This window comes from Hakea prostrata, chromosome 2, assembly GCF_041222555.1.
Source record: "Hakea prostrata isolate BN-2017 chromosome 2, UWA_Hpros_2, whole genome shotgun sequence".
In the NCBI taxonomy this organism is placed as follows: domain Eukaryota; kingdom Viridiplantae; phylum Streptophyta; class Magnoliopsida; order Proteales; family Proteaceae; genus Hakea; species Hakea prostrata.
In genome coordinates, this window is record NC_142601.1 from 46,423,940 (window position 1) to 46,446,410 (window position 22,471).

The 22,471-nt window shown below is 36.4% G+C and overlaps 2 protein-coding genes and 1 non-coding gene across 3 annotated transcripts; 2 read left to right on the top strand and 1 right to left on the bottom strand.

The window, feature by feature from the left end:
• The first annotated feature begins 2 nt into the window (after positions 1-2).
• On the top strand, positions 3-11,766 carry LOC149024495 (imidazole glycerol phosphate synthase hisHF, chloroplastic-like). The gene is made up of 10 exons (XM_089144725.1): positions 3-95; positions 198-312; positions 1,018-1,073; positions 1,162-1,200; positions 1,394-1,492; positions 6,987-7,049; positions 7,140-7,202; positions 7,320-7,402; positions 8,600-8,682; positions 11,491-11,766. The coding sequence occupies exons 1-10, from the start codon at positions 90-92 to the stop codon at positions 11,529-11,531; spliced, it is 648 nt and encodes a 215-aa protein (XP_089000851.1). The 5' UTR covers positions 3-89; the 3' UTR covers positions 11,532-11,766.
• An 881-nt stretch (positions 11,767-12,647) lies between these two features.
• LOC149024496 (uncharacterized) lies at positions 12,648-14,111 on the bottom strand. The gene is made up of 2 exons (XM_089143484.1): positions 14,046-14,111; positions 12,648-13,295 (listed from the first exon to the last, which is right to left on the bottom strand). Exons 1-2 carry the CDS (start codon positions 14,109-14,111, stop codon positions 12,648-12,650), a joined length of 714 nt encoding a protein of 237 aa, XP_088999610.1.
• Positions 14,112-21,451: 7,340 nt separating this feature from the next.
• Positions 21,452-21,524, top strand: TRNAE-CUC (transfer RNA glutamic acid (anticodon CUC)). Its single transcript has one exon. It is a non-coding gene; the product is annotated as a tRNA-Glu (tRNA).
• Positions 21,525-22,471: the final 947 nt, after the last annotated feature.

Genomic DNA, 22,471 nt, shown 5'->3' on the forward strand with positions numbered 1-22,471 from the left:
GCTGGAATGCTGTTCAAATTACAAAGGACTCAGGGATTTTGGATTATGTTGGAGGCCACCATGTCTATTTTGTTCACTCATACCCTGCAATGCCTGTATCAGTCTCCTCGGCTAATTCTTGATGCTTTTTGTTATGTAGTAGTTATTCTGTATTTGGTTTTTAGCCTGATTAATCTATGCATTTTTTTTGGGTGTAGACAAATGCTAACGAAGACTGGATCTCATCAACATGCAATTATGGAGATAATTTCATTGCCTCTATCAAAAGGGGAAATGTGCATGCTGTTCAGTTTCATCCAGAAAAGAGTGGAAGTAAGAATTGTTTCTTCTTAATAGTTCTCAGTATTCTTTAATTTCTGCCCTCCTCCCTTCCAAATTAAAAATAAAAAACAATAAAATAAATTCTATCCTCTTATGTTATTTGTAAATGGATACAGAATATTTCATGTTACCTTGACTCCGCCAACCCCTAAGAGTTTGGCACATCCGGTGTCTTGCTTGCTGGGCATGCTGAAAAATGGATGCACGCTAGCACACTCCAATACACCAGTAGCTTTGCCTAGCATCTTCTGCTGATTGTCTTGTTTAGCTGACGTCAGACGATTCCAGTCACCCAGCAAAGCATGTTTTTTCTCAGCAGCCTAGCCAGTTCTTAGTTGTCAAATTTCTATGGAAGCTCTTGATTCAATTTTTAGTGACATGTTTTAGCAGAGTCACACTCATATTGGAAAACAAGTATGAACCAATTTCATGGGCCTTATCTGTGAAGTATATGCTTCTTTTAGAAGTAATTCCCTGCTCTCGATTCTCAACTAATTCTTAAATCGCTGTCATCTTTTAAAGTTTACTCTGCTTTAGAAATTCATGTTGTATGTTGGAATAAATCTATACTAGCCTCTAGCTTCTTGTTCTAATCATACTCAGTCCACCACAGCTCAATCTAGTAGGCCTTTTGATTTTTCTTAGTCATCTTTCTTTTTAATTCATACTGATGTGCAATGAATATTAATTTTTCAGACGTTGGCCTCTCCATATTGAGCAGATTCTTGGATTCAAAGACTGATGTGACAAAGGTAGCTCCAAAACTTATATGTGCAAATGACGTATTTTATTAATGCTCTATTGTATTGGCTGACATTTGCAAGTTTCATGTTAGAACAGCAGCTGGATAAAGGGAAAGCTTCAAAACTTGCAAAAAGAGTACGAAGCCTCGGACTTGAATTATGTGTCTACTTAGTTCCTTTTCTTTCCATGGGATCTTATTGTTAGTATGTGCATAATTCCTCTATGACAATGAATCGATAACTGCTTGTCAATGCCTTTACTTTATTAGACCTTTTCTTTTTCCTATTACCAAATGTAACTCTATTTACCACTCTTGCTCGAAGATCAGATTATTGCGTGCCTTGATGTGAGGACAAATGACAAAGGAGATCTTGTTGTAACAAAAGGAGACCAATATGATGTAAGAGAGCATACAAAGGAGAATGAGGTAGGGCAAGGAATATTTAGTTTTATATAATTGTGATACGCACCCAATGAGCACAATCAGAAATTTACACACGGCAACACACAGTAACACAGAACAGACCATAAACTTAAGAAAACGGTTCAGATTTCATCCAAGTAGCCGTAGCATACATGGTAGCAGCCCAAAGTAGAACTACAAGCAGTCCCCTGCTGTCCAACCAAGAGGCCAGCATTCCTCCCACCCCCTGGCAAGACCAGCTTGCCCAAACCCTAACTGCAATCTTCCTCCATGAAACCGTCAATGAAACAGTATACTACCTAGTGAATTCTTCCTCCCCTCCAATTTCCTTCCATCACGTTGTCTCACTCTTCTCAGGCTCTTTGAATGCTTCTGCCTCTGCAACCACCTCTTCCGTAGGTTGCAGTTTCCTTCTTCATGCAGCAGCAGCAGAATACAGAGCTGCTTGAACAGGCATTGGTAGGTGTGTGAGTCGAACTAGCCTTCAGTGGGGGGGGGGTATTTGAGCTGAAACTGGTTTATCTTTGGGTCCCCATTTCAGTAGGACTGGTCTAGCTAATGTTGGGCCTCCTTTGCCACCTCACAGCTAATATCTCCCTCCACTTACGTGGCCAACCACATTGTTTTGTCCAACAGGATGGGGGCAGACAACCTCACTTCACCATATCTATCTTCTCCTAGGCCAGCCATAAACACTTTGATGGGCCATTCCAGGTCTCGTGTGTTGACAGTCGCTGCTAACACTTCTAGCGTTCTCTGTACTCCGTGACAGTCCTGTTTTGCTTCAAACAAATTAGCTTTTCCTGAGGGATCTTTATCTGCAGTGAACTCAAGTGCCTGAGTAGCTCATCCTTGAGCTCTATCCAGGAACAAATAGGTTCACTCTGTTCCTGAAACTGAATCCAACCTTACACAGCTCCTTCATAGCAAATGGTGGCTGCTTGCATAGTTGCATCAACTCCTCTCCTCTAGTGCCATTAATGGCAAAATATCTCTTGACATTAGCAATCCATTCCAGCGGATCCTCCCTTGAGAAATAGGAATCTCAAGATGCCTCAGATAGAAGTATCCCCATCCACCCCACCTCGCCATCACGACCGGGATCCTCTGGGTGATCTTCATGAGAGTTTTCCCCTAATAGGGGCTGAAAAATACAGGTTACCTGCTCAACTGTGATGTTCAGCGACTGAGAATCCATTTCCACCATCTTTCCTCCTAGCATGTAAGTACATTGACTCAGTGATGTTCTGTTCCTTCTCTATGTGCTAAGCTAAGGAACCTAGCTTAGAGACTAACAAGGACATCTGCCCCTGAAGCTCCCACATGATGATTTCCAACTCTACTTGTTTATCCATTCTGCTCATAACCATTCCCTGAGATCAGATGGGCTCTGATACTAATTTGATGAGCACTTGGCAAACACAATCAGAAATTCACACATGCTGCAAGCCTGCAATACACAATATCACAGAATAGACTGACAGTTTAGGGAAACAAGAGAGGGAAATTGCCTCCTTGCCCCTGTGATGCAAGTCTGGCACCATGTTGACCAACTTCCCTTTGGAATCAACTTAGGGTTGATAGATATGGGTGTTGGGCCTTTATTCAGCAAGTTTATGTGTTCATGGGCCAATTCTATGGGCCCATGAGTTTTGATGTTTAGGCCAAGTATGAAAATATTGGTCGGTCTAATTATGTGAATTCTGCCCAACTTAAGTTATAAGGGTAGAATAGTCTATTTCATATTTTATTTTAGTTTAAGTTAGGCTTGATTCAGTTTAGATATGATAGAAGTCCTTATAATTTTAGTTATGAGAGTCCTATTTGAATTTGGATTATTATGTTGAGTACAACTAGGAAAGTCTGTTTCTAATTTCTAATTTCACTAGAACTTCTTATGTAAGGCTATAAATAAAGCCTTGGGCACATAACAGAAGACAGATTGAAGAATATCATTGATATAGAGTGTGTTGCTGCCTAAGAGCCAGATTAATAGAACTTCTTATCAGTGGTAAGGGACGTCCATGTGATCGAGTAAGAAACCTAGGGTTTCTAGTTGAAGGATTCTCCTTCAGCAGTCCTTGTAGCCTGCCTCCACTTCTTTCCATCTCCATCAAACTCCATTATATGGCTTGTGTCAAGGTAATTAACAAGTCAACACTTAATTCCATTCCCTTTCTCATATCATCCTCTCTTTTTTTCTGGAATTTTCTTGAATTTTTGGACTTTTTTAAAGGCACAAATTCAAGGTCAGATCTACATCAATGATCAATCTAATTGCTATATCTGTCTCAAACTTTAGGAACCTCATTCCCCTAACAGTAGTGACCTTCCATCACAGTTTCAGCCCCATTGGACCAACCAAACCCTAGATTCACCCATCCTAGTTATTCTCACCCTATTTTTGCTCCAAAATCAAGACACCCTATGTCTCCCAAATCATCCATCCAAAATCATTGAAACTTGAAAAGATTATTCTAAGGATCAAACTGCAAAATCCTTTCAAGTTTTATACCATTCCCCCAAGTTTTTATCCCATATCAAATCTACCCTATATTAACGAATTTATCCATCATACCTATTGGATGGCTTAAAGTATCCTTCATACCCTATATATGGTTGTAGCTTTATCCATCTATATCCCATCAAACAAACCAAACCCAAGTAGGGAAATAAAATACAACTTTTAGGAACTAATTGGGGACCAACCACCCTTACACCCTAATGCCAAAATTTCAAGGAATCCTTTCATGGTCCGATATGAGTTGGTTCTCTTAACAGATCTTGTAAGAACTTCCCCTCATTCACTTGAGGCTACTAACAAAATAACATGTTACATCAAGTTATGGAACAATATGCAAGTGCTAAGATATCCTTAGCAACTCTATCATGCCACCCCAACAACCCAGGAGAGTTGATGTCATACATTCTCAACTCACATAGAGAGTATTAAATTGATGAGGAATAAGACCTTTGGTGAAGATGTCTTTTCACTGACCAATATCGAATCCCAACTCTTGAACCTGCCTCTCAACCATAAGATTTTGCATGTCCATGGCCCATTGCATAGTGGTAAGGTGACCTCAGCTTTTTAGGGTCTTCCTAAGTGCCTTGGCAATAGGGCTGCCATAAGGGGTTGCCACGGTAAACAAAGCATTTCTGTGTTCTTTTTTCAGTATAATTCCTTTTTTTTTTTTTTTTTTTACCAGAATGGTGTATTAAAAATTATAGAATTCTACATATACATAAAATAGATACTAAAAAGTTATACCAATGCAAAATTGGTATTAGAAATAAAAAAATGACAACTATTTTTTGTCATACTACAATAAGAACATAGCATATAAATATGTTCATCCTTAAGAAATTAGTTTCTTTCCATGAGACTTCATTGTATCAGATAGAGCACAAATATAGCTTTTCAACAAATCCTGATTGCTTGATTTATATTGCAGGATTTATGTTCCAGTCAAACCTTGTTTGGTGTGCACAAATGTTGTTATTATGAAAATTTTCTTGTATACCAAAAAAATGAAATATTTAACCTCGCTTTTGGTTTTTAACAATTTTTACCATATCAGGATTTATGGAATTTTTAGAAAAAAAAAAAAAAAAGTTAAAAAATTTCACCTACCAGTGAAAACCTAGTTTTATTCTTGACTTGGCTGGTTGCCTTTCTTACCTTTCGAAACTTGATTTTTTTGAAACTGTTTTTATTCAATTCAAATTGGGGGACATTTGCTTACTTAGGAATTATATTTTAAGTACTCAAATGCAAAAATAAGGGTGTTGATGCAGTATTCGGTCCCTCTTGGTCGAACGCTCGAACCTGCAAAAACGTGATCGACCGGTGTGGTTGAGTTTCGTCTCCGACGAACAAGTTAGTTCAGATGAGCAAAGGAAGACAGCTCAATCTCTCAATGTATTCAATAACTTAAGAGTGCATACCTGATAATGATGAATATGTGGGGGTATTTATAGATCTTAGGAGAGGTTACCTTAACTGTGCGCAGTAATGGAGTTCGAATAGAACTCTGTCATTGTTGCTAGCTTCCCGGGGAGAGGAGTCTTATCCACCAAGACAGTATTACTCGGATTGTAGTTGTGGAGTCCGATTTGGATTCTAAGAGTAACCCGACTTGATCGGAATCCTTATCCTTATCTTTAAGGAGGTTGGATATGATTCAAATTGTATACCTTGCTTAGTACCTTCGTTTTATTCGTGGTCCGACCAAGGTTTGATTGGTCTGGTTCTTCTTTGGTCGACCCATACAGGTCTATTATAAAATATCCATAACAAAGGGTCAACACAAGATTCGACACCAATACAAATGGTGTAAGGCACCTTACAATAAGGCAACTAACTGCCCTGACCTCACAAACGGACTTGATGCCAGGCCACCTTAATAACTATGGTCCATAGCCCCAAACTTTGCCCCTGCACCTGCACTAGATCTGGCCATCATAGATTGTTTTTTTCTTTCCTCTCCATGTGGCTAAGCTATCTGCTACAAATGTGTAGTAACCAGATGTAGACCTTTAGTCAGAAGTGGATCCAGCCCAATCTGCATTAGTGAAGCCTTCTATTCTGATTTGTGAAATGATTGTTCCTGGTATACAGTAGTTCTTTCTTTGGAGGCAACATCCTTATACAAGTTTTTGGTGTGATGAGAGTTGGCTTCAGCCTTTATTTACTCTATGGCGATTTGAAATACTCAGTGCAGTGATTCCTGTCTTGGCCATCGGTGATGATTACTTTGGTTGTATTCCTCTCCCTCTTCTATGTTATCCATCAGATTATTAAACACTGAGTGCTTTCTTCTTTTGATTCTCAGTTGCTGTTGGATAATTTTGGTGTCTATTAGTTGCTGCCTAAGTTTCTGTACATCATCCCTCCGATATCTGGAATTCCTTGCCATTGACTGTTCTCATACTTGAAAATCCTTGTTCTAGTTAAAAAAAATAAAGTAATAAAATAAAATAAAATAAAAACTACTCAAGATCTCCCAATTTCACTGTTGGAATTGATTGGAATTTTTTGGAGTTATTCTCTTATACTGATAAGAACCTTGACAAGTTTTTGAGCTTTTCTGGGTTGTGCTTGACAAGGTATCATTAGGTGTCTCTGTGTTCTGTTTCTGAGGTTCTGTATTTGGACTTCCTAGGATTCTTCAGATCTCAGATTTCATCCTGTTGGATTACCCTAAGCTTTTAATATCTGATTCTTTCATCAAAAAAGAGCTTTATCTGAGTTTCTGATTCTGTTTTAATGGTTTTTCTTGAATATGGAAATTTTCCTTAGACTGCAATCTTGTTGTTTTGCTGATTTTTCGAATTTACTGGCTTGTTCATTAGAGAACAAACGTGGGTTGTTCGTTATTTTCATTTTATGGTCTACAAAGTTAAAATGAGTTACTTTTGGTTTGTTTGTGATATATCTTTATCATTGTTGTAATTGCATGTCGTCTTTTACTGATTCGGTCACTGTAATCTAAAGGCGAGGAATCTTGGCAAGCCTGTGCAGCTTGCTGGACAATATTATAAAGATGGGGCTGATGAGGTGTGCTTCCTCATTTATGTAATCTTCCTTCATTGTTATGTGATTGGATTTTGAGCCTGTCATGCTTTGAGCATTTCATTGCTGCTGCAGATTAGTTTTCTGAATAGAACTGGCTTCCATGACTTCCCTCTAGGTGATTTGCCAATGTTGCAGGTGACCAAATTAATTTTGAACAGCTTTTCCTATTTTATTATGATGAGATTCCATGTTGCTTTTAACATCTTGTTTCATCTGTACCTATAACCATCGAGTGTTTGACATGCAATATAGGTGCTACACAACACATCAGAGAATGTTTTCGTACCTTTAACTGTTGGCGGTGGCATACGAGATTTCACAGATGATAATGGAAGGTAACCTTTTGGTGCCTAAATTTGACCAGTTAACATTTGACTGTTCGGTTTTTGAAGTTCGTTTTGCTTTCTATGATCTTTTTCATGAATACTTTGGCATGTTAGTGGTAAAAAATTCAATGAAAATTGGCTCTCTAGTGAGTACGAGTAATTCATATGTATTATTTATCCTCAGGCATTATTCTAGTTTGGAAATTGCTTCAGAATTATTTTAGGTCCGGTGCAGATAAGATTTCCATTGGAAGTGATGCAGTTTATCCGCAGAAGCATATATAAAAACTGGACTTGTACCCTCAACTTCTCATTAAAAAATTTATTTGATTTCTCGCTTTCTACTCTGGTTTTTTCTGCTGATATATTAATGATTTTTAAGGTTAAGACTGGGAAGAGCAGCTTAGAACAGATTTCTAGAGTTTATGGAAATCAAGTATATGAGTTTGTCCATTATTCTGAAACTGCTTTTCTATGCAATTTTATGAGTATGCTAGTTGATGGCTGTAACTGGTCATGAGTTGTCCTTTTTCTCTAACATATGTTGAATTGTTGATACTCAAAACAGGTTGATTCATACCTGAGTTGTGGTAGAGTCTCTCAGTATCCCGTCCCTTTTAACTGATCCTTCTCATCAGGGCAGACTTGAATCTTCGTGCTGATATCTTGTTAGAGTATAGGTGTATTTAAAAACTGTTATCTTGTACAAGACTAATAGCCCAATTGATGACCTTTTTTTTGGCAGATTTAAACTTATAGAACTTTATCCGTGAGTTTATTTATGTGACATTCCAGGACTTAGTTGTAGGTGAGACAGGCAGGCAGAGGGAGATATTCTAGAAGTGTAACAACAGGATAAAGAGAAAGTAGGGTTTATAGAGAACCCGTCCTAAAGCCCATCAAGCTTATAGAACCCTCTAATCCCCTCATACCCTCACCACCCAGTTTTCGAAAGATTAGATCCACATTACTTTTTCCCCTTTAGTACCTCCTGCATAGCGATTGAGTGTCTTTCTATTTTTCAAAATTTTCAATCATTGAGATCGACACTTGTCTCTCATATTGTTGTGTGCTCAAAGAATTTATTCTTAATTGCTGATAGGTCCAAACGACATGTGCTTTTTGTTTTTCAAAAAGAAAATCTGAATCTCTATACTAATGCAATATCTGAACAGTAAACTGATTTAATACTACTATCTTAGGCAGTGTGGTGAGTATAGATCCCCGTCGAGTGTATGTTAAGGATCCAAATGAAGTGGAGTTCAAGGCCATGAAACTAACAATTCCAGGTGAGTTAAGCCTTATTTTCTTATTTTCTGGATTAGTTTGGTTGTTGCTGGGGAGCTTTGTCCATACCTCATCCACTGTTGGTTCTGTTTCTAGCTAGTTCTACTAGCCCTTCATATCCTACTAAACTTTTGTTTCTCTTCCTTTTATTGTTACCTTTGATTTCAAGTCCAAATGGAAAAGAATATGCCTGGTACCAGTGCACGGTTTTTTTTTTTTTTTTTTTTTTTTTTTTTAAATCTTATGCTAAGTTTTTTGTTATTATGGAGTAATAATAATTGTCATGACTTATTTCGACAATGCACTGAACCTTTTCCATGTTCTAGTCTTAATTTTTCTGGTAATCGTTTAAACTTTTTACTGGAACTACCAAGATTCAGCTACTCTCGAAATAAGTAAGAAATTTTTTCCCATAGCAGTTGAAAGTTGGTGAAGTAACCATTAGTATTTTTTAAAATAAATGGTTAGGTGGTATGTCTTCAGGAAGCTGACATTTTTGGTGCTACTGTCTACTTTTTGATTTGATACATGGCAATGGGGTGCCAAACAAACTTCAAAAACCACACTGATCTTGCAAAGAAGGGAAAAGATCTACTTTCTGGTTGCATGCTTCGGGGTGCATACGAGAGAGTGCCTGGCTGTTGGTATACAGCTAACCTCACGTGTTAATGAAGGGGAGAGAGTATCTGTGTGATAGCAATCTGCATGCCAGTGAATTGGCATAGGAAATTTGTTTAGTGCTTTGATTCTGTGGCATGGGAGCAATACTAGACTTCCTACCATTACTAGTTTGTCCTCCTAGTAAATTTAACAGTAGAAAAGGTCTTGCTTTATTGAGCAATTGTGTGTGGCAAAGGAAAATGAGCTGCATAGGTCGTTGGGGTTCCTGGCCATACAGCTTTGGCTTCAGCTACATGGTTTCATGATGTTGACTAAACACATGATGACATCACCAAAGCCTTAATGAAAGTCAGGTTATATTTCTTTTGAGTACATTCAGGTGGTATATTTGTTTGAAATTCAACACTGAAAATATATGGAATCAACAAATTTTGGATGAAGAAAAGGAGAGGAGAAGAGAATTGTGAAAACATGTTACTGTCAGATAGTTCCCTTAACTCCCTCTTTTTAATTTTTAAAATTTTGGTAGTGCAGATCATATTCAATTACAATTTTGTCACTGTTGCAAGTAAGAGATCAGCGAGTGGGTACTTTCTTGAATAAGGAGCAGCTAGAAAGACTTGGCCAGAACTACTTGTCCCAGGGGAAGGGCTAAGATCTTCTTTCTGACTGAAGAAGAAAGGCGAGATTGGCATTGAGAAGGCGTGGGACCCGCTACTATAAAAAATTAGAGAGGAGAAATTTTAGCATCATCACAAAAGATTTAATCTTTTCCAAAAGAGACCTCCATGTAACTCAATAGAAATAGTACGATTATCAATAGAAACCCTCCTAAGTGGTTAATAGTGAACCATCACTCAGAATAATTGGTAAGATTTCCCAATTCATTTTCACCAGTTTATGAGGCTGATCTCTACATTCTAAAACTTCGAAGCATGACTTCAAAAAGGGGACTCTAGATGCTTTTATCTTCTACAGCTCGTTCAAGTACTTGTCTTCCAACAATTGTAACACCTGGCCTAACTGTTGGACTTCACTGTGATTTAAACTACATGGAATATGAGACTAGAATTTATCCTCAGAGGCACTTTAACTTAATGACAAGATAATAAAAGTCAGAGAACACCTCATACTTCTGCAGCTGCTTATCCCAATAGCTCAAGCTGCCATGTACACACATGGAAGCTTGTACAGAAAAGCCCTGCACTTGACATGCATTCATGCTGAAACACCATCACTTGTTACCAAGAAAGTTTCAGGGAACAATATTACACTTACCAGGGATCAAATATTTGGCCCTATAGCCTATACCAGGTTCCAACATGCAACCTCTATTCCGAAAGCTTGAGCTAGTAAGCGCAACAACAATACATATCAGCACTTAATAGGAATATCCAACAGCCTTTGTCTTTCTATGAGATTCTTTTTCTGTCATTACTGTCACTTGTTCTGAGATCATGCCAGACACTTCATTTGTTGCCAGACAAGTAAAACTGCAAAAAGCCCTTAGAGAATATCTTGCCTGTCAAAACATTCTTCAGATCCCATTATTGTCACTGACGGGAATTTAGAAAGCGAGTTGATGTATGGTTTCTCTGGTGGGAACTTATGGAATGAAATTCCTCCTGTCTAAAAATACTGAAGGTACATTGATATCCCTCTTGATTTTCCTTGGGAGCAGGACTATTAAAGGATCTTATCAGGGCAATTCAATTTGCCTTGGTTTATCTCTCTGCTTCTTGGAGGTGAGGTCTGAGATGGAGCCTGGTGGCAAAAGAAGCGTCAACTGAATGTGTGTAATGGAAATAGAAACAGCTGTGTCAATTCTGTTGACATGTCCAAGATCCACTAGGAAGTTAGGGAAAGCTCCATCCAGTAGTAACAAGATGGAAAAATGTTGACTGATGTGGTTTAGGCATCTGTAATTAAAGACAAGGAAGTTGAAAGCTCTAAAAGGATAATAAAAGGCAGAAGTAACTAGTATCTTAGTATGTTAGAAGATGCAAGGGCATCATTTGTGTATGATGTGGCTTTTGGTAGGAAGGAATGGTGACACAACATTTGTCTAGCTAACAAGAGTAGTATTACAGCAATAAAATTTTGTAGATCACAAAGATCCACTTCCTCTTTTTGGGGTGGCATGATCTAAAATTTTTGGATTTGACTTCTTGATCTTGTACTTTGAACAGGTAAATCGTGGGCGAGAGGGACGGCCTATTGGAGCATGTGAGCTTGCAAAAGCTGTTGAAGACCTAGGGGATGGGGAGATTCTTCTAAATTGCATTGATTGTGATGGTGAATAAATTGTCCTTTATTAAATTCAAGTGCCTGTTATTTGTCTATTTGACTACAAAATCCTATTTCCCTATTTATGTTACTACGTTATAGGGCTTTCTTTTGCTTCCCATAACTTGTTCAATTTTAGTTAGCTGTCCAATTATAGTTTATTATTTTCATCTTTAATATTTTAGGGGACAACCAACAAGAAGAAGCCTTATCCCAACTAAATGGATCGGTAGCATGAATCATCCTTGCCTTCCAATTGACTTTGGTCATGACTATACTAAATACAAGGCCTAAGTCATGCATAGAGTTTCTCTTCAGTTTTCTATGAACTCATTCCTTTATTTTTGTTTGTTCTTTAGACTGCTCTATAGGTTATGAGGACCCCACTATCGTTGAGGATCCTTTGTCAAGTGATTATCAGGATGGAGTATTTGGAGAAGAAGTGGAGGCACATGACGCTTCTTGTTTGTGCCAGGACTGCCATTATGGAGATTCCTTTCCTTAGAGTTTCTTTAGATTATTTTTGTTGCAACATTATACATTCTTTCTTTTCTTAGAACTCTGATGTTTAGTTTTTGAAAGGAAGTTTTGGATATTGTAATCCTTTATTTTCATTCTTGATTATTAAATGCTTGAACTGGTTTATCTCCTGTCCATTTAATTTTACTTTATGTATTGTATGGAAATGTCACTGAACCTAGATCTTGCGGTATATCACCCCACGGGTATACGGGTATGACCAGATCCGGCTGGGTGGGGTGTGACACTTTATATTAGCAATAGACCATCCAATAGCTCTTTTATGAGCCCTTAATACCTTTAGAAGCTTCTCTTCTTGGTTTTCATTCAAAGAGGTTGAAATTATGATGGGAATTGTGGATGACTCACCTAGAAATGCATATTTCAAGTGTGTTAGAAATTGTTTCAAATTCAATAATGGAGGATTGACAATAGACGGCATTAATTTTGTATCTCACACCCTAAGATCTTCAATTGATTTGTGAACGAATAAAGGTGATAAAGCTTCTAACTGCATCTCCCATTCAGAAATTCTTTTATTTTATGCATTTGTCACACCCACCAAACAAGCCTCAACTAGATTAGCTGGATAGCTTATTCGAAATACCTCCTTTGTGCACCTCTCAATAGAGTCAATTCTGAAGCAAATATCTGCTTCATTTGGAAAGTTGATGGCTTTGAATACATTGAATGTGATATTCTCATCTTGCACTCTCATAGTAAGTTCCCCTGTTTGAAGATCTATCAGGGTCTTCCCAGTCGCCAAGAATGGTCTACCAAGAATAATATGTATGTCTTGGTCTTTTTTTATATCCAATAATAAGAAATCCGCTAAAAATATAAACTTATCCACTTTAACCATGACGTCTTCAATGATTTCCCTCGGATATTTAATCGACCTATCCACCATTTGAAGTGACATTGTGGTAGGTTTAGCTTCTCCAATGCCTAGTTTCCTAAAAATAGATAAAGGCATTAAATTAATACTAGCACCAATATTACATAAAGTCTTATTAAAATGAGAATTTCCTATAGTATATGGAATTGTAAAACTCCCTGGATCATTTAGCTTAGGTGGAAGCTTCATCTGTAGAATAGCACTACATTCCTCTGTCAATGCTACAGTCTCATAATCTTCAAGTTTTCTTTTGTTACAAAGAATGTCTTTCATAAACTTGACATAAAGCATCTGCAAAAGGAATATTAATATACAATTTTTTAAATACATCAAGAAATTTAGAAAATTGTTTATCTAGTTTCTGCTTCTTGAATTGTTGAGGATATGAAATAGGTGGATTATAAGGTGATGGATTGTTTGGAACAATTTGGATTTTTGCTTCTCCTCCTCCTTAACGTATTCCTCTGCATCTTCTTGCTCATCTTGAACCGCCTCAGAAGGGTTTCAATTACTACAGTTTTCTTGAAAGGTTCCTCTAATACTTTTCTACTTTGAAGCTCAATAGCATTTGCATGCTTTCTGGGATTTGTCTCAATATTACTAGACAATGATCCTTTTGCCTTTGATTCATCCCATGGGCGATTTGCTCCATTTGTACTTCTAAATTTTTAATTGATGTAAAAATATTCTAATTGGTGGTCTCTTGCTTCTGCATAAATTGTGAAGAAACTATAGCCATTTTCTCAAGAGCATCTTCTCTTGGAGCTTTCTTCTAAAGTGATTGAGCTTGTTGATTTTCAGGTTGTCTTTCAGTGTCTTGATTATTTTTCCATCCAAAATTTGGATGGTTTCTCCACCTTGGATTGTATGTATTGGAATATGGATTATTTTGTCGATTAAAGTTCCTCACATATTTTGTTTGCTCTAACTGCTTTTACTCAAAAGGATTACCTATTTGACATTCATTGCTATAATGTGTTCCCTCACAATAGTTGCATATTACAGCTGGAGGTTTAGTGCCTTGAGTTGCTAACAACTCACTTTCTTTGTCAATGCTTCAAGTTGGACGACTATGGCTGTCATGAGATCAATGTCATTCCTCTGCATAATTCTTTTTAGGGAAAGTCTATCCCTTAGTCTTTGATATGTATTTGAGGACATAACATCCAAAAGATCAAAAATTTTTGCTAGATCCTTGTTCATGATTGATCCTCCTGCTGTGGCATCTACTAATGTTAAGGTTGGATTAGATAGATCATCATAAAAAATCTGAACTTGCCTCCATTGCTCTATTCCATGGTTTGTGAGCATTTCCTTAGCAAGTCTTTGAATCTTTCCCAGGCCTCAAATAGTATTTCGAATCATACTGCAAAAAAATAGAAATATCTATAAATAAACTAGCAGTCTTAGCTGGTGGAAAGAATTTTACCAAAAATTTATGAGTCATTTGATCCCATGTAGTGATGGATCCTAGTTGTAGAGAATGCAACTAACTCTTGGCCTTGTCCCTTAATGAAAAAGGGAACAATCTCAATTTTAGTGGCATCATTAGTAACACCATTGCTCTTGAATGTGTCGCAAATGTCCAAAAACCAATTGATGTGAAGATTTGGGTCTTCACTAGACAAGTCAAAAAATTGATTATTTTGCACCATTGTGATGATAGCAGTCTTGCTTTCAAAATTATTAGCTACTATAGTTGGACGCCTTATAGTTGTCCTATTATCTCTCACAATTGAAGCAATATACTCTCCGAAAGTTTTGTGCTTTGGTGTTTCAATTTCAAGATGTGGTGGAATATTTTTCGGATCCATTGCTCTAGAAGTGGAAGATGAGTTTTTTTTGTCTTTCTTTGCTTTTGAGTTCCTTTGACAAGTTGCTTCAATTTCAGGATCGAAATGAAGTAAATTATTGTTTCCTCTCCTTTTCTTGCAAAATCAAAAGGACCTGGAAAAAAAATCCAATTCACAACTACGAATAAAATAAAATAATAAAAAAATAACAAATTTTCAAACTAAAACCAGCAATAACTGATATTGATATTAATCGAATAGTCCTTGACAATGGCGTCAAAAACTTGTTGTGAAAAATAACAACATAAGTATATGCTTCCGTAACAAGTAATGTAATGATAAAAGAATTATTCCCTCGAGGATTGTAGAGTAAGTATCAAATTAATTATAACAATTTTATTCGAATAAATAATAAGGAACATATTTATTCTAGAGTATAATGCAAATTGAAATTTAAATTGAGATCTGTTAATAGCTAAAAACCTCAGGGTTAAATTTCACCATAACTAATCATTCCCACCCTTGGATCCATCTTTATAATCTGAAATATTTTTTCTTGATTGATAGTCGAGATCCCCTTCCCTATCTATTAGGCTCTCTCGAATACTAATAAAAATTCTCTCAATTGCAAACCCACTATTTCTATGTGGGTTAAAACAACTTAGAAATCATTAAATTCTATGGATTCCCATGTAATAACTACACAAAACATGTAAGTATATTTCTACTACGTGTAATTCATTGCATTTACGCCAATGAACTAAGCACATAAATTTTCTTATAAGTTCATTATGATTAACGAATCAGTTGATTAGTAGCCAATTAATCAAAAGCATTAAGAACAGAAGTAAAAACTCAATAAAAAAAAAAAAAACAACATTCAGAATTATATTGATGAATTCAAGAGTGGAAATTCAAAGATAAGCTACATCTGACCTCTAGAAAAATTAAATTAGTTCATTCTAGAAGTTAAAAACATCAGAAGAGTTCGAGAACATTAAAAGAGGATGAAGAAAAACTCATTCCCAAGCTCCAAGTCTCCAAAGACAACCGACAACCAACGTCTTCAAAAATTTTCCTCTACGCTCTCCTCCAAGTCCAAAAACGTTTTTCCTAGAGTGCCCTTCCCTATTTATAGGCTAGTCTCTATTTGATATAATTCTAGTTTCCTAATCTAACTCAACCAAGGAGGGTTTTGGCGTACAAATCGGACTGACTTAGAGAGCTCAAATGCACAATTCCATCGTTGGATTTGAAGGCCAAGAAGTCTTGAATCTCTCCTCCAAAAATTAGCTCAATTGAACACCAGATGACCATCTGATGAAGGGCTTGATCGAAATTGGACAGAGACACTCAAAAACTGAATTTTTCTTTCTTCCTTCTTTGAATAAGATTCTTTTTCCTCTTTTTCCTTCTTCCCAAGTAGAAAATAAAATCTTGAAGCATGCAAGGAATCCTTCTCTCCATGTTTTTGTCTTGAAGAAGCTTTTAGAGTGCACTGTAACTTGATGAACAAAACTTTCCTTTCTAGAGTGGAATATAATCCATCTGGTTCCATTAACATTTTCTTCATAGAATTTTTCAATAATACCCTTGCATATTTGATTGATAATTTCTTAGAAACAAAAGTTATAAATCTTAATTAGAATTTGCTAGAAAATATATAAAATCGTCAAAATTATAGAAATTAAAGGAAAGGGTGCAACATATTCATTCTCTTATAATATTAAGGTAAATTGATATAAAACAATTATAAACATAAGGAGCGATAACAAATTAATCATCTAAAATAATATACATGAAATCAAATAATCAATATTTGCTAGTGTGTAATACTTGTTAATGAAGGTCTTACTATTACACTAAAAAAATATAAATCACATGGATTTTCAAATAAAGTTCAACTTTAATAGAAGTGTTGTCCTGAAATTATTTTTCTTTTATTTTCTTGGAGAATTTAATTCAAGAAATGGTGGGGCCACATGCTTATAGTTGTTTTTTTTTTTTTTTTTTTTTGGTACTAGTGCTTTTTTAATATTGAAAATGAAACGTCGCCGGATGGGTGTGAACCCTAGACCTCACATGCTTATAGTTGTTGAATCTCTTAAGCTCTATTTTGAGTTTTATTCAATCACATCTTTCTTTTATTTGATAATTTTTTTTAGAGAAGAAAAATGAAAAATCATATCTTTCCTTTATTAGGTGATTTCCTTTTAGAGAAGAAAATTGATTTAAGATTAAATCTTCTTAAAAATAAGCAAAGAGATAACTCTAGGGTTATTTTTAGAATTTTGAAAAAATATATAAATGCCACATCATCAGTAAACTAACTAAGCTTAACCGCAGGGGACATTAGTAATTGTAGACAAAGTTAAAGGTTAAATTAATAATTTTTAAAGTAGTAAAGTACATGGGACAAGAATAATTATTCCTATTCTATAAGATTAAGAAAAAATATGAATATATAGCTTAATGATCAGATTCCACCAAAATGCGATCACGGTTGAATTACCTAGGCCTTACCCTGCCAATGATGGGTTAGTAAAGCGGTTAAAGACTCTACCTCCCACGGGGAGGTCTTGGGTTCGCACCCATTTGGCGGCATTAATTTGAGGATGTAATCGTGGTGCATGCAAGCTGGCCCGGATGAACCTCATAAAAAAAATGTAAAAAAAAAGAAGTTAAATTTGGCAAAATAAAAAACCTAGGCCTTACCCACGAATTGATTGAAAACTTGAAAAGGCTGAGATTGTCTCATAGTCATGGCTATGATGATTGTTAAGAGTCACCTGTTATCCATAGTTTTCTAGTTTGATTTTTCAAATTCAAAATTGATAACAACTTTTTAAGATTTTTAAATGAGTTTGAGACGTTCAAATTGTTTTGGACTCCTTCTTTGTAATTAGGAAAGTCTACATGTAACTTGATCAAATTGTCTCAGTGCATAGCGTATATAATTTTCCAAAATTGTTTCGTGTTTTACAAGTTGTCCAATAGCCTCAGACATGACTATGACGATTGTTAGAATTATTTGATACTATGAAGAACAAATTAACGAATTATCAAGGGAACGGCATTGCTAAGACCATGAAGAACAAATGAACGAATTATCATGGGAACGGCATTGCTAAGACTCTCCCACAATACTCAAAAGATCATTGGAATTGGAAGGGTGATACTACTTTCTTTTGGCATGACCCCTAGATCCCCTCCATCTCTAATTTCACCATTCCTATTTCACTTCTGCAGGGTTCTAATCTTTTGGTCAAAAACCTCGTCTGTAACGGTACTTGGGACTTACGTACACAAGCTCTCATTCCTTCACCCACCTCATTTCATTTCTGAAATCCTTAAATTATCTCCCGGGTCTAATGGAGGAATAACGAAAAAAAATTGGATGAAAAGGCCAACCAGATATGGATGGTTATGGTTTAGAATCGAATTGTTTTGAATTTCTACTTACAGAAGATTTCCATCTGATCAGATATAGACCCACTATTGTCAGAAAACTCAGAATCTCCCTCTTGGATACCCAAGAACTTGGTTTGGATACTCTGAACAGGTATGAAAACTGCAGAATAGTTGTTCACGTCCTGGGCTTCTAGATAGATGAACCCTCAGCAAGATATCCGCTCCGACCGTAATCAAAGTATTTCATGTCCAAAAACAGATGAATATCATTTGACCCTCAGAAGCCATTCGCCACAGGGCAAATGAAATTCCAAAAGGGCATCTAAAATTGACTGGGAAGAATTTATCTTCGATTTTAGATGCCTTTTGGATACACAATTGACATGTTGTGAATCACTTCTCAGGGTTATATTCATCTGTCTTTCGACATGAAATACTTTGGTTACGCTCGAGCGGACATCTTGCCCAGGAGTGACCAACTATTCTACGGTTTTCATACCTTCTGAGTGTCCAAGCCAAGTTCCTGTGTGTCCATGAGGGAGATTCTCAGTTTTCTGACAGCACTGGGTCTACCTCTATGGAGATCTTCTGTAAGTAGAAATTCAAAACAATTCGATGTTCTGAGCCTTATTTTTAAAAAAATCTATTGTCAGTTTTTAATTTTAAAGAAACATGAATGTTTATGGAAAAAAACCTTCTGAGTCAAGGATGTTGAATTCTTTATCTTTAGTGTTCTGTAGAGACGTCAAGGTAGCGTCAGTGAACAGGTGGTTCAATAACTGGTAATGGATGAATTAACCAAAGACATTCAAGATGAGGTCCCCTGGTGTATGCTTTTTGCGGATGATATTGTGTTGATTGATGAGACCCAAGTGAGGATTAATACCAAATTAGAATCATGGAGAGTAGCTTTGGAATCAAAAGGCTTTAAACTTAATAGATCGAAGACAGAATATCTAGTTTGTAACTTTAGTCATGATCGGGCAGATAATGAAGTGATGATACTTGACGATAAAGAGATTCCTCAGAGTGATTGTTTTAGGTACCTAGGTTCAATCATAAGTAAAAGAGGTGATTTAGAAGATGAGGTTTCCCAAAGAATTAAAATAGGGTGGATGAAGTGGAGAGGTGCATCCGGGGTCATATGTGATCGGTGTATTCCATTAAAGCTTAAAGGAAAATTTTATAGGACCGTTGTCCGACCAGCTATGATGTACGGTGCAGAGTATTGGGCTGATAAAAAGAATCATATAGATAAACCAGTGCAGCAGAAATGAGAATGCAAGATGGATGAGTGGCAAAACTAGGATGGATAAGATAAGAAACGATCATATTAGAGTTGGCCGGGAGTTGCTCCCATAAGGATAAGCTAGAGAAAGTCGCTTGAGGTGGCACGGCCACGCTCAACGGAGACCTATAAATGCTCCTGTTCGGAGAAGTGATATAATCCATATTGAAGGAACTAGAAAAGCTAGGGGTAGACCTAAGATAACCTTAGGAGAAGTGGTGAGAAAGGATATGTATAGCTTAGGCCTTATATCTAGCATGGCCTTGAACATAATCGATTGGAGGGCAAGAATCCATGTAGCCGACCCCATTTAGTTGGGAAAAGGCTTATTGTTGTTGTTGTTGTTGTTGTTGTTTGTACTCGTTCTCTAACATCACAACAGTATCCATGCCAGAGTAGATGGTTTAGAGGGGTAGCTTTTACTAGCAGATTTTCTATGTTCTCTTTTATAAAGTACCATTCATTTTGTTTCAAATCTCAATTAATTTGTAAGAAGGAGCATTTATCGAAGGAAATGATAGAAGTTAGGATGTAATCTTATATGCATGTATTGTATTAGATGAACAATGTATACTGTAGCACCAAATTAAATTCTTTCTATAAGTGCATTGGGGCTTTAAGGTGCTCAATACGCTTCAATTTTGGGAAAGATGTAGGAATTCCTTTTTGATGGGTTGGGATTATTTTTAGTTACTAGATCTTAAAGGAACCAAAAAGCCAAGGTTAGTAATGGCTTTAATTAGAGTTTGATGGTCGGATTCAACAAAAACCTTCTCATGAATATCAGCAGATCCTGAAGTATACCAGTTTTAACAGCAAGCACCACTCCTTGCAGTTAGTAGTAGAGAAGAACACTGACTCAGAGAAAGCTCCCAAGACTTCAGAACATCAATCATTTAGAACATAGCCAATAGCAGTAAATGAACCATATTGGTCCTACTTCAACGCAGCATCACAACTCAATGAAATCCACCCACGAGAAGGAGGAGCCCATTGAATCTAACCTTAATCAGAACACTAATGAGCTGACCAAAATTCATGAAAAGCCATAGAAGCTAGCTGTGCTACTGTTACAGGGTCTACATTCCTTGCCTTCCAAATATCCCAGCAAATATATGCACCCTGACAAAATACCTCCTTACCCAACTTCTTATCTTCCTGCACCAACTTAATCCACTTTTGAAATCCACTCAAGCATGGTAATATCTGAACTGTTAGAGAGAATCAGCGACAGAGGGGAAGCATGCCAGACAACACTTGCGAATTGACATCTTAGAATCATATGCTCTTCAGAGTCAATCTGATCACCACATCTATGACAGAAGTGATCAATATTAACTTGCGCGCCTTTTCATAAAACACAATTTCTACATAAAATTCTTGACTTTAGGACCAGTGATACCATTCCAAATTGCTTTCCATAACACCCGAGGAACAACAACATGAGGGAACACCCGAAATGAAGCGGCTCGATCCTCCACCAACTTCTGCTATTTACACAGTTGATGATGAGCACTCTTAACTGAAAAAAAAACCCTGTTCTTATTAATTTGCACCCCACAACAGCCTATCTGGGTTAGGAAAGAGAGGTAACCGTATTCGAAGAATAGCATGCATCAACCTCAGCAGCAGAGAAAAGTTGATGAATAATGGTCCATTCCAAGTCCATTGGTCTTAATTAATACTTGTACATAAAATCATACCACCAGGTGCTATACTAGAAAAACATCGAACCTTGAACACATAATAGGGTTGGAAATTATAACTAAAGTCAAGGTTGAGAATTGAGATAGGTAAGGTTCAAAGACTAGGCCAAGCGGGACCTTGCGTTCAGTAAATATGGCATGTCAGGTCTCAGGTGGTACTTCCTGCTCCTCCCCCATCCTCATCTCATCCCAGGATGAAAGCATGTCCTATACGTATTTCAATATAAAACGAAAACCATCTAGCATCAATCCGTTGTAGTCTAGTTGGTCAGGATACTCGGCTCTCACCCGAGAGACCCGGGTTCAAGTCCCGGCAACGGAAATTTTTTATTTTTTTATTTTGATAAATACGGAAATATTGTTGTTTTCCTCCCTTAAACCCCTCTTCATCAAGGAAGACAAGTCACAATTACTATGGAAAATGATTGATGAGAGAAGATAATGAGTCAGGATAATAGTTAGAAAGTTGGATATATACGGTTACATACAGTAATTAATCTTGTTAGTCCATACAACAAGTAGTATGTTTCTCATAAATTGGTTCAATAATTTATGTACGGTAATTGTATTTTATGAGTTTAATATGTATTTTAATACAATTGATTACAAGAGCAAAAATATGGGGGAACAAGAAGGGTTTAGTCTTTGTAAAAATAAAAAACGAACTGATTTTTTGTAATTAAATTAAGAGTTTTCATGCCTCTATAATTCCATACAAATAATAATAATAATAATAAACAAAAAACTTATTATTTAAGATAATTTTTTTTTTTTAGATTTATACATCTAAGATAATAAAAATAAGACAAATATATAAAAAATATAAATATTTGTCCTATAGTTTATTAATCTACAAAACATTGTTTAAAACAATAAAATATAAAAATCATTTGTACATGATATACTATGTTTGTCAGTGTTTTACTATCAAACAATTCTAGTATTTTCTTGTACTTTGATGGGTTTTTGTGGCATTGTTTTATAATAATGTTCCTAATCCTATGCTTATCCACGATAAAGATAAACTTGTTGGTCCATTACGATCAACCAAGCAAAAGACAGACAAAGAACAACACCAAAGGGGGTGGCGGAAGCCACTCCCGGACCAAGCACGACTATGATCAAAGTATATATCATTTACACCCCCCCTGAGGGTGGAAGTAAATTGTGGTAAAAAAAAAATAAGTATACATCATTTATATTTTTGCCTAAATTATGAATTTTGTATTATTTTAGTGACCATTGCACACAATTGAGACTTGTAATGTT

Coding starts and splice junctions, on each gene's coding strand:
- LOC149024496 (XM_089143484.1), bottom strand. CDS start 14,111: ATGCAGAGGAATGACATTGATCTCATGACAGCCATAGTCGTCCAACTT. Junction 13,296..14,045: donor TTGAAGCATTGACAAAGAAA/GTGAGTTGTTAG, acceptor TTCCTTTTGCAG/ATGCTTTATGTCAAGTTTAT.
- LOC149024495 (XM_089144725.1), top strand. Junction 7,050..7,139: donor ATAAAGATGGGGCTGATGAG/GTGTGCTTCCTC, acceptor TTGCTGCTGCAG/ATTAGTTTTCTGAATAGAAC. Junction 7,403..8,599: donor TTCACAGATGATAATGGAAG/GTAACCTTTTGG, acceptor TATCTTAGGCAG/TGTGGTGAGTATAGATCCCC.